The sequence below is a fragment of the Muntiacus reevesi genome, chromosome 2 (genome assembly GCF_963930625.1).
Source record: "Muntiacus reevesi chromosome 2, mMunRee1.1, whole genome shotgun sequence".
NCBI lineage: Eukaryota > Metazoa > Chordata > Mammalia > Artiodactyla > Cervidae > Muntiacus > Muntiacus reevesi.
Window position 1 is genome coordinate 177,220,710 of NC_089250.1, and position 19,153 is coordinate 177,239,862.

At 44.3% G+C, this 19,153-nt stretch overlaps 1 protein-coding gene and 1 long non-coding RNA gene across 4 annotated transcripts in view; one reads left to right on the forward strand and one right to left on the reverse strand.

The window, feature by feature from the left end:
• ZNF12 (zinc finger protein 12) overlaps nucleotides 1-19,153 on the forward strand; it is a 25,480-nt gene continuing 6,327 nt past the window's right edge. The window contains exons 1-5 of one of the 3 annotated variants that reach the window (XM_065923755.1): nucleotides 1-456; nucleotides 1,410-1,474; nucleotides 4,989-5,115; nucleotides 5,612-5,707; nucleotides 7,856-11,966. In XM_065923755.1, the coding sequence (XP_065779827.1) occupies nucleotides 1,460-1,474; nucleotides 4,989-5,115; nucleotides 5,612-5,707; nucleotides 7,856-9,708 (2,091 nt within the window). In that variant the 5' untranslated portion in view covers nucleotides 1-456; nucleotides 1,410-1,459 and the 3' untranslated portion in view covers nucleotides 9,709-11,966. Of the gene's footprint in view, nucleotides 457-1,409; nucleotides 1,475-4,988; nucleotides 5,116-5,611; nucleotides 5,708-6,499; nucleotides 11,967-19,153 lie in introns of those variants that run through there. The other 2 variants (XM_065923756.1, XM_065923757.1) reach the window with 2 other exon arrangements.
• LOC136160294 (uncharacterized) overlaps nucleotides 13,292-19,153 on the reverse strand; it is a 17,873-nt gene continuing 12,011 nt past the window's right edge. The window contains exon 6 of the long non-coding RNA XR_010661598.1: nucleotides 13,292-13,580. This is a non-coding gene — a long non-coding RNA (uncharacterized lncRNA). The remainder of the gene's footprint in view (nucleotides 13,581-19,153) is intronic.

Consider the following 19,153-nt stretch of genomic DNA (forward strand, 5'->3'; position numbering starts at 1 on the left):
TGTCGCTGGCCCGGTCACCGCTTGCCCTAGTTCCCAGGCTTTGGCCTCCGGCCGGCGGGGATTCCGGAGCCTGCGGGGCTGGAACGCCGTCCGGCAGGGCCGGCATCCAGCGGACGCGGGGGCTGTGCACGCGAGGGTTCTCGCGGGCCGGGCGGAGGTTGGAGCCGAGACCCCGAAGCTCGAGCCCTCGGGCTGGGTCGGAGAGGTCGGGAGGGCGGCGGCGACGGCTAAGGAGCGGCGGGGCCCTGTCCGGACCGTCTGCAGCACACGAGACGGTGAAGCCTCGGGAACGACTTTGCCCTGAAGGGAGCTTGTCCCGTAGGCCCAGAGCTGGCTTCTCGGGCCCAGCGGCCTCGGGAGGCGGAGAGGAGGGACTCGGCGAGAGCAGCGCGCCTGAGGAGCAGCTCCCGGACAAGAGCCTGGGGAGGCCGGGGCCAGTCAGCGAGTCCCGACGAGGTAGGTGGTGCGTCTTTGGCCTCCAGGCGGCTGTTGATCTTGCGCCCATCGGAGAGCAGGGCTTGGGGAGCCCGCTCCGGACCCCACGAGAGAGCGACCTGGAAGGTTTTACCGCTTTGCGGGGGTCGAGGGGCCGGGCTGGAAGGCAGGACCGGCTGCTCCGATTGGGCTCCCCCGGGGCTTGTGAGTTCTGGGTGTCTTGGGGCAGTGGGGGTCCAGGCTTGGCCCGGACGTGCTGCGTCCACCCCTCCTTCCATGCCCGAGGCTGCTCCTCCTCTTTCTCTCGCCTTCTCGCGATCCTGCACGTGTCTCTCAAGACTCACCAGCACTTGGTTCTGTAATCTAAGCCTTCGCTGACACGCCACGCCCCCCTCCTCCGCGAGTTCTGCCCGGTGGACTCGCACCGGGTAGTTAGTGCGGGATGAGTCTTTGAGGTGTCTGTCCTGCTGCCTCAGTTGAGGGAGGAGGTGACTTGTCCCAGTCACTGGGTCTGCAGATGGGATCGTTAGCAACATCAGACTTCTAGGGCAAGTGCTCTGTCAGTTTCTTAATAAGAGATCTTTTTTGAGCATTGAGATTAAGTTTGTACAAATAATTGAAAGGCTGAGCCGCGCCTGAGTGTATTGCTTTACTCAGACCATCCTCTGGATTTTCTGATCTTAACAGAGTTAGTAAGAAAAGAAAACTGTAACTGTTTATTTTTATTATTTTATATTTAATGATGGAAGTTTAATAGGATTCGATGTTCATCCACTGAGGAAAAAGTGTTTTCCCCGCAGTACCGTAATCGCGTGGGAGTTGCAGGCCTGTGGGTGGGTACGCAGTCTTTGTTCTTCCAAGCCCTACTGAAGGGGAAGGGCGGGTCTCCCACAAGCGTCTAGTGAAGCGCTGGGCAGGGCTTGTTCACGCTAGCTCTTCCGGGGTCGCTTCACTGCCTGCATTTCCTCCCTCAGGTCCGCCTCGGCTTTCACAGTGCTGCAGGTTATTCCAAGAGCAGCGGAAAATGAATCAATCTCTGGTGAGTTTTGCTGTTTACTTATTTACTCCCTACTCTGCTTTGTAGCCTTACCTCATGGCTCAGATTGTAACGAATCTGCCTGCAATGTAGGAGACCCGGGTTCAATCCTTGGGTCAAGAAGATCCCCTGGAGAAGGGAATGGCAACCCACTCCAGTATTCTTGCCTGGAGAATTCCATGGATAGAGAAGCGTGGACTGACTCCAAAGAACGGCTAGCACTTTCACTGATTTGTAATAACATCTTAGGAGGCCTGATAGCTCGGAATTTAAAATGAAAAAGTAGGAATAGGTGAAAGATAGGGTTAGACAAAGCATAGAGAGCAGGTCAGCACCAAGTGTTTCTGGCAAGTTCTACGTGTAGATCCCAGGATCCTCCAGAGTTCTTAAAGCCACAGAACAAGCCTCAAGTTCTTGACATTCATTGCAAAAAATGACAAACACCATCTATTGCTTGCCTTACGTTGTCCTTCCCAAACACTTTTATCCTTGAGTGTTAAAGGTTTCCTTGATATGATATGTGGTTGGGGGTGGGTGGGAGAATCAAGTCTGGGAGACTTGAGGCTCCAGCTGGATGGCAGACAGGCAAGGGGGAGGCCTCAGTGAGTTCCCACTGCTGCTGGTCCTGGGCCCGTTAGTAGTGCACATCCATACCCTTGGGTTTTTTCTTAGTCATGAGTGAGGTTGAGAACATTCAATAGGTTTAGAAGCTGTTTCTTCTTTTTAATTAATAGACTTTATAGAACAGTTTTAGGTTTATGGGGAAATTGAGCTGACAGTACAGAGTTCCCTATAACTGTCCCCCTTGGTTTCCTCCGATGTTATCATCTCACACTTGTGCAGTGCATCCTCTGAATTGTTGATACCTTATTATCACCTGGAGTCCATAGTTTATATTAGGGGTCACTCTTTGTGTTCAGGTCTTGACAAATGTGTAGTGAATGGCCTGCAGCCACCAATGAAGTACAGTATACAACTGCTTTGCTGCCAGAAACAATCCTGGGCACCTCCTGTTTGTCTCTCCCTCTGCCCCCAGCCCCCAACAGCTGCTCATCTTATTACTGTCAATGTATTTTTGTCTTTTACAGAATGTCACGTAGTTGGGATCGTACGGTATGTGGTCTTTTCAGACTGGTGTGCTTCTCTTTTTATATGAGGGCTTGTTCTTGTCCACAGTCCATCTTCCTGTCTCAGTACTGATTTGTTTTGCTTCTCTTATTGACTAACAGAGTAGCCTTAAGTATTTGTAAGTGTTTCCAGTTGGAGTCATGATAGTGAGCATTGTTTTCCAAGGTTTTTTTGCCTTTTTACTTGATTTTCCAGCAATAGCATATAATTCTTTCATTTTTTTCATTTTGAGAGGCTGAATAGTATTCATTTTAAAAAATGTATCAAAAATTTCTCAAAATCACAAGATTCCTAGTCTTATCAACGCAAGTGGATAAGAGCACCCTCCTTGGTCAGTACTGGAGTACAGCTTCTTTCAAGGAGGTGGGTGGAGGCGAGGTGGGAGGAATTCATTGCTCTTGTGCTTCTTTTCTGATTCTTACTTTCTCTTTCTGGTTCTGGGCACTACGTCAGCCACTCTCTTGCACTTGGTAAAGACTTTTAATGTGTGAACGTGTGGACCCCCCAGTTCTCAGGGGGCGGACACAGGTATGTCTGGTGATGTCTGGATGGAGTATGGACTGAGTTCTGGAAGATTTGCTGTTGCTCTCTGAGACAGGCTTCTCCAGGCTAGACCAGGGCAGTGCTGTACAGGCCTCTGTCTGCCTTGGGCAGTGACTACTTCTACTGGTGTGTCTCGTTGACAGCAGAGCACCTTCAGCCTTCGAAGACCAGCAGAGTCTGGGTCCCAGTCATTTCTGCATGTAGAGCCTGGGGTCAGGGGACAGGAGCCATCCTGCCTCTTCGATTGTTCCACGTGAAGAACTTTGATTTTCAGTCAACATCAGGAGTTCATCATTTTCTCTGACAGGCCCTGAGCTTGACGAGGTCGTTTCCTTAACCTCCTCCTAAACACTCCTGTCTCCATGTTCTGTTGAGAGCTGCTGCGGCTGCTAAGTTGCTTCAGTCATGTCCAACTCTGTGCGACCCCATAGACGGCAGCCCACCAGGCTCCACCATCCCTGGGATTCTCCAGGCAAGAATACTAGAGTGGGTTGCCATTGCCCTCCCCGTCTGTTGAGAGCACCTGAACCTTATTGGTTTTAACACACTGGCACTGTTTTGTAATCTTTTCTGGGCAGTTGCATAAATTTAACAGACCCATTACGTTTAGTTATTTAAGTTTACTTCTGTGTTTTCTGATTCATCCTGATTTGCAGAGTGATGAGATACACAGTAGATAAACAATAATAGCAGGTATTGAAAAGCATGTTACGTCCAAAGAACTGTGTTAAGTTCTTTCCATGAAAGAACCTGTTTGGTACTGATGTGTATCATGTGACAGCCACCATTATTGTCTCTATTCTAGAAGTGACGGTACAGGAGGAAACAGGCTGTAATGACTGTGTGAGTGTGAGTGTTTGTGAATTTACTCAGAAGATCCGCACTCACAGGTCTGGGTGTGGCAGTTTCCGGTTCTGTTGTGCGCTCTGTGCCCCTCATCAGGAGTAAGTGAGCTCCTTCCCTGGAAGGTATTGGGGGATGAAGGGATTCCAAGTCCCTGGCTGGGCATTAGGGCGGGACGAACCAAGCTATTTCCAGTAGTTTGGGGAGCAGGCTGGGGTCAGGTCGAGGCAGGCTTATCTCTAGTGAAATACAGAACTGGGATGTGCTGCCTGGCTTGCTCATCGCCTTGGTAGCTGTGGTGAAGACTACAGCTTGGTTCCTTCTGTGAGCTGTAGGAGCAGCTCAGGGCAGGAACAGAAGAGAAGCTTTGGCTGGTGATATACATTGGGAAATGTTGAAATGTAGAGGGTTATTCATGCTTAGAGAATCCCCATGGACAGAGGAACCTGGGAGTCTACAGTTCACGGGGTCGCAAAGAGTTGGACACGACTGAGTGACTAAATGCAACATGGCACAGCACAGGTTATTCAAGCCATGAGGCAAGATGGGGTCACCATCAAAGCAAAGGGTGCAAGACAAGAACCGAGCCCCAGGGCCCTGTGATGACTTGAGGATGACTCAGAGGAGAGGAGGAGCCAGTGAAGGAGCGGCTGGGGAGGACGGAGGAGAGCCAACCAACATTATCAATGCTCTAAAGCAGCATGAAGGAGTGCAGTGCCTCTTGGGTTTGCACACTGCCCTCAGGCCTGTGCTCCTTGAGGGCACGGGCTCTGTCTGCTGGTCTTGTCCTCAGGACTGTTCCTGGCTCACAGTGTAAGGCTGTATTTTCTTTTTTTCCTGTACATTGAGCAAACTCATGGCAGTGTTTAATATTTATTTTCCTTCCATAAGGCCCATAACATAGAAAAGGTACACAGTGTAAATTTGACCAGTGAGCTTGGTAAGCTCTTGTCCCCGTGTATCTGCTCCATGTCACCCAGTCCCCATTATGGTGCCATTACAGGGGTCAGTGTCATTCAGGGACGTGGCCGTGGACTTCACCCAGGAAGAGTGGCAGCACCTAGACCCTGAGCAGAAGACGACATACAGGGACGTGATGCTGGAGAACTACAGTCACCTCATCTCTGTGGGTAAGGAGAGAGAGAAACTAGATTTCCCTCTAACTTAATGATTTTAATGTTGAATTTGTGGGCTTCCCAGGCGGCACAGTGGTAAAAGAACCCACCTGCCAATGCAGGAGATGTAAGAGATTCAGGTTCAATCTTACAAAACTGAATTGGGTTCGGAAGATCCCTGGAGTAGGAAATGGAAACCCACTGCAGTATTCTTGCTTGGAAAATCCCATGGACAGAGAAACCTGGCAGTCTGCAGTCCATGGGGTTGCCTAGAGTCAGCTCACCAAGCATATACACACACAGACACACACACACTTTAAACTTGATGGAACAACTGGAATCATCTGGGGTACCAGGTAGGCCATGTGGTCTCTACATCCGGGTAGGTTCTGATTCTGGTACAGCACTAATGGCACTTGTGTCCTGTAGCTTATAAGCCAGCCTTTTGCTTACATGACAGATCTGGAAGCCCAGCAGCCAAGTTCAAGTTCTCTCTTGTATCTGTTAACAGGGTGTCACATTATCAAACCGGAAGTCATCACCAAATTGGAGCAAGGAGAAGAGCCGTGGGTGGTGGAAGGAGAATTCCTGCTTCAGAGTCGCCCAGGTGTGTGAGGGGGGTGGCAGTAAGGAGGGTGGTCACTCGGGAGTGTTTTTACCTGGAGGTTTTTAATGGTGCCAAACCTGAGAAGTGACTGAGGAGAGTTGTTCTTGAACTCCGGCAACTCGAATCTCACTCCCTAAGGCTTTTTCCTTTCCCACAGCAGTTTGTGTTGGTAGAGCTTCCCACTCTGGCTTCTGGTGTGAACCAAAACCTGTTCGCTTCCTTCCTCCTCTTAAAACTCACAACTTCTTATGGCATTTTGTTGGCAGGCATATATATTGTCTGTCATTAGAGAATAACTCCTGACTCTCCGTGTTCTCATTAGTTTCCTTCTTTCTTCTTTCCCATGAAATGTCTCAGGCTTGTTTCTGTCCCTGGCTTCATGTCTCATTTCTCTTTCTTTGAGGTCAGAGTTCACACCCCATCTTGTGCATAAACCAGTGAACTTAGTTCACTTGTGCTGTCCTGATCACAGGCACTGGTCATTCCTGCTGGAGTTTGGTGAAAGCATCACAGGGTCTCCCTATTCCACCAGATGCTCACTTTCATCTTGTCTCTTACCTTCTGTTCTGCCGGCAGTACCTTGAATCATGTCTTGTCTGAGCAGGTGTTCAGTCAAGCGGGAGACAGAGAAACGAGTCCTGATTCATTTACCACCCCCACCCTGCCCCCTCCAGAAACATCCCTGAAGGGTCTGCCTCACCCTCTGGTGGTTTATTCCCCAAGTTCTTCAGAAGGTCCTCCCATCTCGGGTATTTAAGACTTTTATGTGTCTCATGCTGCTGTGTCTACCAGTTCCTGGTTCGGTGTTTCCTGAGAGAGCTGGAGGCGCGCCTACATTCTCATTGGATTTGCAAGATGTGTTCCCCTGACTTTTGAATCCATCTTGCCACTCGTCTCACAGGATCAGCCTACAGCCATTCCCTGTTGATTCTTAAAGGCAGTTTAAATTCCTCTTCCTTTCAGAAAATCATACAATATTGTCCCTTTGTTGCCAGGAAATTTTAATTTTGTATTGTTTCCTGAAACTCTGGCTAAACTTCATTTGGTCCACACTTCTAAAGGTCTCTTCTGTTTCACTGAGGTATGGGTTATTTGTCCAGATTACACAGTCTGAACTCAAGTATTCAACCCCTCCTTAAAGTTTTCCCTTTCAGCTGTAATCATCATACCAGTCTCTTCCTTCCCTCGACTTTGACTCCATCTCAGGGTGATGCTTTAGAAAAAAAATCAAGGTCTGATCAAGACGTCTGTTGACTGTGTTTTTTGCTTGGGCTTCTCCACCCACCCTCCTCAAGTTTTGATAGATTCTGAGAAAACCTATCTTTTCTCAGGTTTTTGCCTCAGGAACGATCGATTTTGAGTAGATCAAAGGCTGGAAGTCAGGCACATTTAGTAAAACAACAGGAGCAGAGACTTGCAATGGAATATAAGCTGGGGCATAGTTGGTACCAGACCATCTCAGTGTGGGTGGTAGCACCTTAGACTGTGCTCCGTGTCTCCACGCAATATGAGGCGACTTGGTGTGAAGTGGAGACCTGCCTCTTGCACACCAAGTCCTCCTGGTCCTTATGTGGCAGCTAAACTCATTGCTGCCCCATCAGTTGACCTGTTTGCTGTGAGCCCTTTCATATCTAAGAATCGGGCATTTATCCAGCATCCTCTGTCTTCAGATCATTACTCCATGTTTTTATTTTACCTTCTGTACCCAGTTTTGAACAAAATTTTGAAATATTAATGTGTGCATGTACTCAGTCATGTCTGACTCTTTGCAACCCCATGGACTGCAGCCTGCCAGGCTCCTCTGTCCATGGGATTTCCCAGGTAAGTGTACTGGAGTGGGTTGCCATTTCCTCCTCTGGGGGATCTTCCTGACCCAGGGATCAGACCTGTATCTCCTGCACTGCAGGTGGATTCTTTACCACTTGTTTTTATCAGCTTTCTTCACCACTGGAGATCGTGGAGCTTGTGTGTATGCATGTGCATGTTTATTTCAAACCAAAATAATAAGGGGGAAAAATACACTTGGAATGGTTTTCACCTGTCCAAGAAGCTAGCACCTGTGCCACAATGAAATGGTTGTGTACAAGTCACATGTCATTTCTTACCCAGGAAGTTGCATAAAAATTGGTTAATCTTGCCTCTTTTTAGAAGAAGTCTGGAAAGTTCATGATCTGATGGAGGGAAGCCAGGAAAATGAAGACAAACATTCAAGGCAAACTGAATCCATTAACAACAAAACCCTGCCTGAAGGGAGAGGTAATGGTCTTGGTAAGACTTGTAATGTGGAAACAAGCCCTGTTCCTTCAAGAAAAATATCCTATCAGTGTGACTCATGTGAAAAGAGTTTAAAGTCTATTTCAGAATATATTAGTAGTGATGGCAGCTATGCAAGAATGAAACCTGATGAATGTAGTGCTTGTGGGAGATCACTTCTCCATGTGAAGCTTGAAAAAACTCATCTTGGAGATAAACCTTATGAATTTAACCAAAACGGGGAGGCTTATGCTCTAAATGGAGAAAGTATTTATCAGAACATTCACATTTTGGAGAAACCCTTTGAATATATCGAATGCCAGAAAGCCTTTCAGAAGGATACAGTGTTTGCTAACCATATAGAGGAGAAGCCCTACAAGTGGAACGAATCTGAAATAGCCTTTCTCCAAATGTCAAACCTCAGTGTGCACCCAACAACTCATTTGGAAATGAAACCCTACGAGTGCAACGCATGTGGGAAATCCTTCTGTAAAAAGTCCAAGTTTATTATCCACCAGAGGACTCACACAGGAGAGAAACCTTATGAATGTAATCAGTGTGGGAAATCCTTCTGCCAGAAGGGCACCCTCACTGTCCATCAGCGAACACACACAGGGGAGAAGCCCTATGAATGTACTGAATGCGGGAAAACCTTCTACCAGAAGTTACACCTCATTCAACACCAGAGAACTCACTCAGGAGAGAAGCCCTATGAATGTAGCTACTGTGGAAAAGCCTTTTGCCAGAAGACACACCTCACACAGCACCAGAGAACACATTCGGGAGAGAGACCCTACGTTTGTCATGACTGTGGAAAAACCTTCTCCCAGAAGTCAGCCCTTAATGACCACCAGAAAATTCACACAGGCGTGAAACTCTACAAGTGCAACGAGTGTGGGAAGTGCTTCTGCCGCAAGTCTACCCTCACCACACACCAGAGGACACACACGGGAGAGAAGCCCTATGAGTGTAACGAGTGTGGGAAGTTCTTCTCTCGGCTGTCATATCTCACTGTGCATTACAGAACTCATTCAGGAGAGAAGCCCTATGAATGTAACGAGTGTGGGAAAACCTTCTACCTGAACTCAGCCCTCATGAGACACCAGAGAGTTCACACAGGAGAGAAGCCCTATGAGTGCAATGAGTGTGGAAAGTTATTCTCCCAGTTGTCGTACCTCACGATACATCACAGAACTCACTCAGGAGTGAAGCCCTATGAATGTAACGAATGTGGGAAGACCTTCTACCAGAATTCCGCCCTTTGTAGACACCGGAGGATACATAAAGGAGAGAAGCCCTATGAATGTTACATATGTGGGAAGTTCTTCTCGCAGATGTCATACCTCACAATACATCACAGAATTCATTCAGGAGAGAAGCCTTACGAATGTAATGAATGTGGGAAAACCTTCTGCCAGAATTCAGCCCTTAACAGACACCAGAGGACACACACAGGAGAGAAAGCCTATGAGTGCTATGAGTGTGGCAAATTCTTCTCTCAGATGTCGTATCTCACTATACATCATCGAATTCATTCAGGAGAGAAACCTTTTGAATGTAACGAATGTGGAAAAGCCTTCTCTCGGATGTCATACCTCACTGTACATTACAGAACTCACTCAGGAGAGAAGCCATATGAATGTACTGAATGTGGGAAAAAATTCTACCACAAATCAGCCTTCAACAGCCATCAGAGAATTCACAGGAGAGGGAACATGAATGTACTTGATGTGGGAAGGCTTCTCTGAAGTCAGATCTCTTATAATGTCACAGAACCCTCTCCATATAGTGAATAAGGAACTCCTACCATCCCGAGTTGGAGAGTTCACACAGGTGGGTGTGGACAAACCTGTGACTATTTGTCAGACTTGGAACCTGAAAGTTTGCAGGTTGGAAACCACAGCTGTAACTAGGCCACATGACATGCTGACAGGAGTAAAAATCTATCAGTATTTAAATTGGACATAGTTTCACTATGAATTCAAACTTTTACATATCAGGGAATTCAGACCAAGGGGATATCTTTCAAGGAACGTGGAAAACATTCTGCTGGAAATTATGAAACTAAAATTTATGTTTCTGATAAAATGTCAAGCTTTTGTAAAAAAAGAAAGAAACCACACAGGATGGATGTTTTGAATAAACATGCTCCTTATGTACATAGAAACTCTAAAATCGTTGGGTAGCTAATTAAGATGGCAGCATGGCAACATTAAGCTCACACATGAGTGGATCCTGAGGGTGCAGGACTCATGCTCTTGAGGGTGTTTGGGTGTTTGTTTGTTTTTTAGGATGCTGCATTACAGGGGCTGTATGTTCGGCTTGAATCATGTTTGAAAAGGCAATGTATCCTTATTAGAATAATTTCTAAGGTATTCTAAATAGCACCACTATGCTAGCATCTAAATATGTATAGATAATGAACTAATATTTGAAAGATATGAAGTATATTTCTCTTTGTGCTCTTCCCTGGCAATTATAAATGGATTTTATCATTGTTAATGAATTAAGTCTTCCATAAGGAAGCCAATGTTTTTAATAGTGTTTTAACTGTATCTGAATCAGCAAGATAAAAATCTGTGCATAAAATAGAAAATTGCATAGATAATTTAAAATGGTTAATGCCACAAGTCTCTGCAGTAAGGGACAGCTGTAGAACTCATTGCGATCAGTATGGTTTTTAAAATGTACTTAAAATAGTCTCATTTTAATCTATTTTTTTCACTTACTGTTTTTTATTTAGATGCCTTTGTAAGTGTGCAGAGCACATGTACTATGTAACCTAGAAATTAACTGTATTTTTATTTGATACAGTGGTGTTTTTTAAGCACCATAGTTTGTTCCTTCCTGAATGAATTGAGAGCAGGTTTGTACGGGTTGTAGCTGGTGTTGCTGAGTGACCAACCTAGTCACTCATTCCTTGTTTTTGGCTGCCCGAGTCTGGGTATCTATTCCTCTTGACGGAACAGGGGATAAATCCTGATTAGTTTCAACAAATAATGATAATCCCTTTCTCATCACCAGTAATTGGTTTAGAGTATTCGGAGGACCCCATTCTAGACAGGTAAAGGAAATATCTCGAGCAGGTTATTTCTGGAAAAGGTTTCTTCAAAGCTTCAAGGAATCATGCCAGGTGAAGTGGGATCCTGTTCAACATTTCCTTGCCTGGCTGTGTCTTTCAACAATGGTTATAATTTGTGCATGGCAGAGCAGAAAGACGGGAAGAACCTGGGACCTGGATGATGCTCTTGAGCCACTGAACCAGCCAGCGTGTAGCCACTCTATCTCTGGACTATTTCTTTTGTGAAAAACTGAATTGTAGATTGATTTAGGTTACTTCTAGTGATAACTAAAGATATAGAGCTTGTAGGAGTTATGCAATTGAGAAGTGGGCTTTAGGCAAATCACTTTTTTTGAGGTGTTGATATAAAGATCTTATTTTCTGTAAATTTTGGTGTAAATATTACACTCAAATATTTGAGTATTAGAAAACTTGAAACAATTCAATGTGTATGTTTTCCTCAATTTTTACATTACTGACCTAAGAACTTTTGGAGCCTGATATGATGTCAGGTGTATCTTTCTTTCCATAATGCATGACATAAATTTTGTTTAGGTTAATTTATGTTACTCATGGGTCATTGCTACCGTGTTGTTGATGATATATGGCTAAGGTAAGACTCACTTTTGTTTCTTTTCCAGTGATTAGCCTGATAGCCTGTATTATTTGAGTCATCCACCCCTTTCTGCAGAGATGAGATGCTATGTTTCTCATGTGTTTCTGTCACTCATGGGTCTCATTTTTGTTGCTCATCACTTTTCCATCAGATTTGTCTAGATGATCTTGAGTCTGCTATATAACAGGTACTAAGATTCTAGTACAGTGTATAGTTTTATGTAGGAACTATATATTCATAGTATACTTGCTGAAGGTTTCCCACACTAATGGGAAGTAACTTAAGTACCCAGTATGCATTTTAAGTAAAATATTTGGAAAGCTTATAAATGATTTACCACGTTCTTTTTCTGTTACAAAGTGCCTGACACCAAAGGGCCCTATACATGTGTATGTGGCCCTCAACTGCCTCTTCAGTAATAATGGTTGTGGAATTTCTCTGTTGTTTCAGAGACACCAGTGTTTTCATACTATTACATCTCTGAAATAGTGTAATACATTCTAATTTAACTGGTGTTTTTTCTTCCTTGGAGGTACTTAAAATAATAGTTTGTCTTGTATTTGATGGATGGAATGCAATATTTTAAAAGTTTTTAACTATTCCTGGCAAGACCTGCATTCATGAAAGAAGGCACCACGGGAGATGGCCCACTGACCTGTCCAGCAGCAAGGAGTGAATGTGGAATTGGGGCAGAGCGCAAATGCTTCCTCTTTATATGCACAGTGACTTCATCCTGTGGAACGTGAGCAGATAGGAACTCCCAGTGGATTTCCAGGGGCTAAGCCAGGGGTTGACCCCTCCCAGCACCTACAGGTGAGAGATTCTCCAAGGTTCTCACCCCCTCCCCCTGGCCCCAGTCATCCTAGTGTTAGTGAAATGGTGGTTCATTGGTTGGCCTCTCAAACAGGTCAAAATGAAGACCATTGTTAACACCAGAGCAATATTCCGAGGCCATGGAGTGACACTCTCTTTTTTATTCCACTGCAGTGACTGGTAATGTTTCTATCCTGGTGACTGGTAATGTTTGTATCCTGCAGAAGTGTGTAAAATGATACTGACCTGGACATACCTTTCAAGTTTAATGCTCTATCATGCAGTAGTCCCCCTGTTTATAAACCCCTGAGAAGTTCTATACACAAGAGAATGTGTACACAGGGAGTTTCACCACAGCAAGATTTTGAGGTATCTTAGATGACCATCACTAGAAGAGGTGGGTAAAAGGTGGATCATGCATCACTGTGGTATCTAGCAGTCAGAAGTGTGTGTTGTACTTGCATGTAGCACATCCAATTAGCACTTCTAGATACGAATGGAAAAAATGGATGGAATGAGGTTTCATACAAGTAAACAATGCTTATATCAATTAAAGTTACACACACCCTTACAGAAGTTACAATGGTGAGTGCTAAAGGTCCTACCTTTATCAGTGAGAGCCTGTGGGGGAAGGGATGGAACTGGGGTTTGGCATGAAGAAAGAATGGGGTCCACACAGAAACCAACATTGATAACCTATGTTTTGAGCTGAGTAGTACAGTTAACATTGTGCCCAGGACTCCTCCAGAAATACTGAAGACATTAACACAGGAAAATCAAAGACCCGCACTTATAGTCCTCAATAATGTTTTATTCTGTTCAGTTTTAACCAGAATTTTATGGCTCAGTTGCCTAAATGACACCTGTGCCTTTTCTGGCAGAGCTGCCCAGCCAACATCCCCCTACACCTCAGGTCAGCAGCCAGTGGGTGACAACTGGTGCCCCAGGTACAGGCTGCTGGGGCAGGCAAGAATCAGACTTCATTCCCATAGAACTGGGCTGTGCATCTCACCTACTGGCCAGTCTGTAAGATGGGAACAGGGCTTTCCTTTGTTTCCTGGGCTCAGAGCAGTCTTCCCAGAGGGCTGGTGCCAAAGGCATTTAAAGGCACAAGTACTGGGGGCAGCAACCTGGGGCAGGAGAACAGTCAAGGTGAGCAGCAGACATACTGAGAAGCTGGGGAAGGAAGAGGCTGGAAAACTTACTTGTGTGGGGGGATAAGAGCTTTTAAAAGCTTCCGTGTGCACACTGTATGTGCACAGGGTGGGACGTGACTCAGAAAAGATATGTAAAGTCCCTATGCACTCACCTAGCAACTCTGTGTACGCTGGAAGTGAAGACTAAGGCAGAGTGGAACCAGCATGGTCAGGCACTAAGGTCGTACCCAACACAGAGCAGCCTGCAGAACTAGGGGAGTGCCATCACATTGCCTCATGTTTGACTCACGTTTGACCTCTGACACATTCCCATTGCTGAGTGCTTCCTTCGATTTTGACCAAGGAGGCCCAGGCTCACCGTGCACACACTGGGTGTGACCTAGACGCAGCTCTTTCTCCAAGGAGTCCTGGTTCCTTGTAGGGGCCAATGTTGGGAACTGACTTTGCTCACCACTCTGGGGGGTGTTACTCAGTGGACAGAGCTATGAAATATGTAATTTTTAAAAATGAATAGTATTTTTCAATGCATATTTATCATCATAGGGAGGTCACATGAATTCCTTGATTTCTATGGTTGTCTTATCTCTTAAACTGGAAGTTTTGATTCCTAGTAACTTTTATAATTTATTTTAGCTTTCTCCTACAGTGTACACAAAATAGATTCAAATAAACAGCAATATTATCAGGAAGAAAACTGATGAGTGATTTTATAATTTTTGGCTGGCATTTTTCTCCTTAAAACACTTTCCATTAAGGATGTATAATCATAACATGGAGTGCAGTTTCTTCAAAGAATTACTTTTGTGTGGTCAAGTTGCCAATTTAAGTTGATTTCAATTTCAGAATCTTCTATTTTTACTTTTGAATATGTAAATCACTCATTTGTTCAAAGTTCAAATCCACCCCATCTCCACAAGTAACATTCTTGGAGAACCTCTCTCCTAATGTGTTCTCTGATGTACATAAGCTCAAGTTTTCTCCCATGAATTCACAAAGGTATGACACATTATGACTCTACACAGGAGGATTTTTCACATCTGCTGCCATTCAGGATATCTCTTGTGTGTGAATCACTTCATATTTAGAGTTTACTTCTTGCAGAAGGATTTCCCTTGTTTGTTATATTCATAAGGCTTCTCCCCTGTGATGTTTGCTGGTGTACTCTGAGGGTTGACTTCATACAGAAGGACTTCCTGCATCTCTTACATTCATAGGGCTTCTCCCCTGTGTGGATTCTCTGATGATTAATGAGGTCTGACTTCACATAAAACCTTTGCCCACATTCATTACATTTGAAGGGGTTCTCCCTATGTGAGTTCTCTGATGCACAGTGAGGTATGATTTCATGCAGAAAGGTTTCTCACATTCACTACATTTATAAGCCTTCTCTTCTGTGTGAGTCCTCTAACGCACGGTTAGGGCTGACTTAAAACAGAAAAATTTTACACATTTACTACACCCCATGGGGTTTCTCTCCAGTGTGCTCTGATATTCAATGAGATGTGATTTCTGGAGGAAATTTTTCCCACATTGTTTACATTGATAAGGCTTATTCCTGTGTGTGTTCACTGATGTTAAGTGTGGTGTGACTTTTGAAAGAAAGTTTTACTACATTCTTTACATTTTTAAGGTTTCTCCCGTTGTGTATTCTCTGGTGCTGAGGGTTGACTTCTCACATTTATTACATTCAAAGTATTTCTCTTCTGACTTGACTTCATAGAAAAGGCTTTCCCACATACTTTACACACATGGGATTTCTTTCCTGTGTGATTTCTCTGATGAATATTAAGAAGCAACTTCACATAGAATGACTTCTCGCATTCATTGGATTTAAAGGATTTCTCCCCAGTGTGAGTCCGCTGGTGTATAATGAGGGTTGACTTCATACAGAAGGCTTTTCCACATTCATTACATTTGTGTGGTTTCTCCCCTGTGTGTTTTCTGATGTTTTGTGAGGTCTGACTTTTTATAGAAGGACTTCTCACATTCACAGCACCCATGGGGTCTCTCCCCAGTATGAGTTCTTTGATGGACAGTGAGAGTCAAATTCATAGAGAAGGATTTGCCACACTCGTTACATTCATATGGTTTCAGCCCTGAGTGAATTTTATGATGTTTAATGAGATTAGACTTCACACAGGTTTTTCCACATTCATTAGTCATAGGGTTACTTTGCTCTATGAGAGACTTGATGAATAATTAGGGCTGACTTAGAGCAGAAGGATGTCCCATATTCAGTACATTTATAGGGTTTCTTCTGTGGTTTCTTCTGTTCTTCTCTGGTTTCTTCTTCACCTCTGGTGGAGGTGCAGTGCTGACTTACATCGAACAGAAGGATTTTCCACATTCATCACATTTGCAGGGCTTCTCCCCTGTGTGTGTTCTCTGGTGATCAGCAAATTGTGACCTCTGTGAGTAAGTTTTCCCATGTCATTGCATTTGAAAGGTTTCTCCCCTGTAGGCATCTTCTGAAGCTTAGTTAGATTTGATTTCACACAGAAAGATTTCCCACAATCCTTACACTCATGTTTTCTCCCCTGTGGGAATGCTCTGGTGATAGTTGAAGTTTGATTTTGCATAGGATTTCCCACAATCCTTACACTGGTAGGGCTTCTTTCATGTGTGAGTACTCTGGCTTAGCTTTAGGGCTGCGATCTGATGGAAGGATTTCTTGCACTCATCACATACATAGAGCTTCTTTTGCTGCTCAGTAATGGCTGACTTCCCAGGGGCTTTGTCACATTCACAGGTTTTCTTTCTTACATCAGTTCTTTACTGGATGGTATTTTGTGCTTTCTGGAAGGTTTTCCCACATTTATTATTGTCACATGGCTCCTCTTCTTGTGTGTGTTTTCTGATGTTCAGTGAGGTGGGACTCCTGGTAAAAAGATTTCTTGCGGTGACTACATTCAAATATTTTCTCTCTTTGAGTTTTATGAGGTTAAGTAAGATGGGACTTCTTGCTGAAATTATTCTCAAATTTCCAAGAAATTCGTGGGTTTTATTTACATTAATTTCCTGATGTTGAAAGGGTTGATGTCTCATGCGCATTAACTTCAGAGTGATTCTCCCTTGTGCACTTCCTGCTGGATTTTGAGAGCTGACTTGTCACTAGTGTCTTGCCCCTCCCTGTTCCTCATAATCCTTGGTCCTCTCTTCTGTTTGAGTTTTCTGTGGTGGGATGGTGACTGTCTCACTGGAGGTGGCTGCTCTGCATTCATGACCTTCCACAGGTGGTCCCAAAAGCTGAATCTTCTGTTGCCCACAAGGGTCCTCGTTATGACTCAGGGGTCTCCCATCTTGGTTATGATTGTCAGATTGCTTCCCAGGCTGAGTATCCTCTTAATTATTATCAAGAAGCAACTTCTGACATGTATTAATTTCATCAGAGTTCTTATCTGAAACATTTTTATCATGCCAGGCTTCCCTGTCCATCACCAACTCCCGGAGTTTACTCAAACTCATGTCTGTAGAGCCATCCAACCACCTCATGCTCTTTGTTTCCTTCTCCTCCTGCCCTCAATCTTTCCCAGCATCATGGTCTTTTCAAATGAGTCAGTTTTTCGCATCAGGTGGCCAAAGGATGGGAGCTTCAGCTTCAGCATTAGTCCTTCCAATGAATATTCAGGACTGATTTCCTTTAGGATTGATTGGATGGATCTCCTTACAGTCCAAGGGACTTTCAAGAGTCTTCTCCAACACCACAGTTCAAAAGCATCAGTTCTTTGGCATTCAGCTTTTTTAACAGTCCAACTCTCACATCCATACATGACTACTGAAAAAACCATAGCTTTGACTAGATGGACTTTTGTTGGCAAAGAAATGTCTCTGCTTTACTTTGATATGCTGTCTAGGTTGGTCATAGCTTTTCTTCCAAGGAGCAAGTGTCTTTTAATTTCATGGCTGCAGTCACCATCTGCAGTGATCTTGGAACCCAAAAAATTAAAGTCTCACACTGTTTTCCCATCTATTTGCCATGAAGTGATGGGACCAGATGCCATGATCTTAGTTTTCCAAATAATGAGTTTTAAGCCAACTTGTTCACTCTCCTCTTTCACTTTCATCAAGAGGCTCTTTAGTTATTCTTTGCTTTTCTGTGGTATCATCTGCATATATGAGGTTATTGATATTTCTCCAGGCAATCTTGATTCCAGCTTGTGCTTCATCCAGCCCAGCATTTCACATGATGTACTCTGCATGCAAGTTAAATAAGCAGGGTGACAATATACAGCCTTGACGTACTCCTTTCCCGATTTGGAACCAGTCTCTTGTTCCATGTCCAGTTCTAACTGTTGCTTCTTGACCTGCATACAGATTTCTCAGGAGGCAGGTCAGGTGGTCTAGTATTCCCATCTCTTTAAGAATTTTCCACAGTTTGTTGTGATCCACACAGTCAAAGACTTTGGTGTACTCAGTAAAACAGATGTTTTTCTGGAACTTTCTTGCTTTTTTGATAATCCAGTGGATCTTGGCAATTTGATCTCCGGTTCCTCTGCCTTTTCTAAATCCAGCTTGAACATCTGGAAGTTCACAGTTCACATATTGTTTGACGCCTGGCTTGCAGCGTTTTGAGCATTACTTTGCTAGTGTGTGAGATGAGTGCAGTTGTGCGATCATTTGAACATTCTTTGTCATTGCCTTTCTTTGGGATTGGAATGAAAACTGACCTTTTCCAGTCCTGTGGCCACTGCTGAGTTTTCCAAATTTGCTGGCATATTATGTGCAGCACCTTCACAGCATCATCTTTTAGGATTTGAAATAGCCCAACTGGAATTCCACCCCCTCCACTAACTTTTTCATAGTGACGCTTCCTAAGGCCCTCTTCGCATTCCAGATGTCTCGATCACACCACTGTGGTTATCTGGGTCATGAAGATCTTTTTTGTATAGTTCTTCTGTGTATTCTTGCCACCTCTTAACATCTTCTGTTTCTTTTAGGTCCACACCATTTCTGTCTTTTATTGTGTCCATCTTTGCATGAAATGTTCCTTTGATCTTTCTGATTTTCTTGAAGAGACCTCTAGTCTTTTCTGTTCTATTTTTCCCTCTTATTTCTTTGCACTGATCACTGAGGAAGGCTTTCTTACCTTTCCTTGCTATTCTTTGGAACTCTGCGTTCAAACAGGTATATCTTTCCTTTTCTCCTTTGCCTTTTGCTTCTCTTCTTTTCTCAGCTATTTGTAAGGCCTCCTCATTTTGCCTTTTTTGCATTTCTTTTTCTTGGGGATGATCTTGATCCCTGCCTCCTGTACAATGTCATGAACCTCCATCCATAGTTCATCAGGCACTCTTTTGTCTATCAGATCTAATCCCTTGAATCTATTTGTCACTTCCACTGTATAATCATAAGGGATTTGATTTAGGTCATACCTGAATGGGCTAGTGGTTTTCCCTACTTTTTCAATTTAAGTCTGAATTTGGCAATAAGGAGTTCGTGACCTGAGCCACAGTCAGCTCCCGGTCTTGTCTTTGCTGACTATATAGATGTTCTTCATCTTTGGCTGCTAAGAATATAATCAGTCTGATTTTGGTAGTCACCATCTGGTG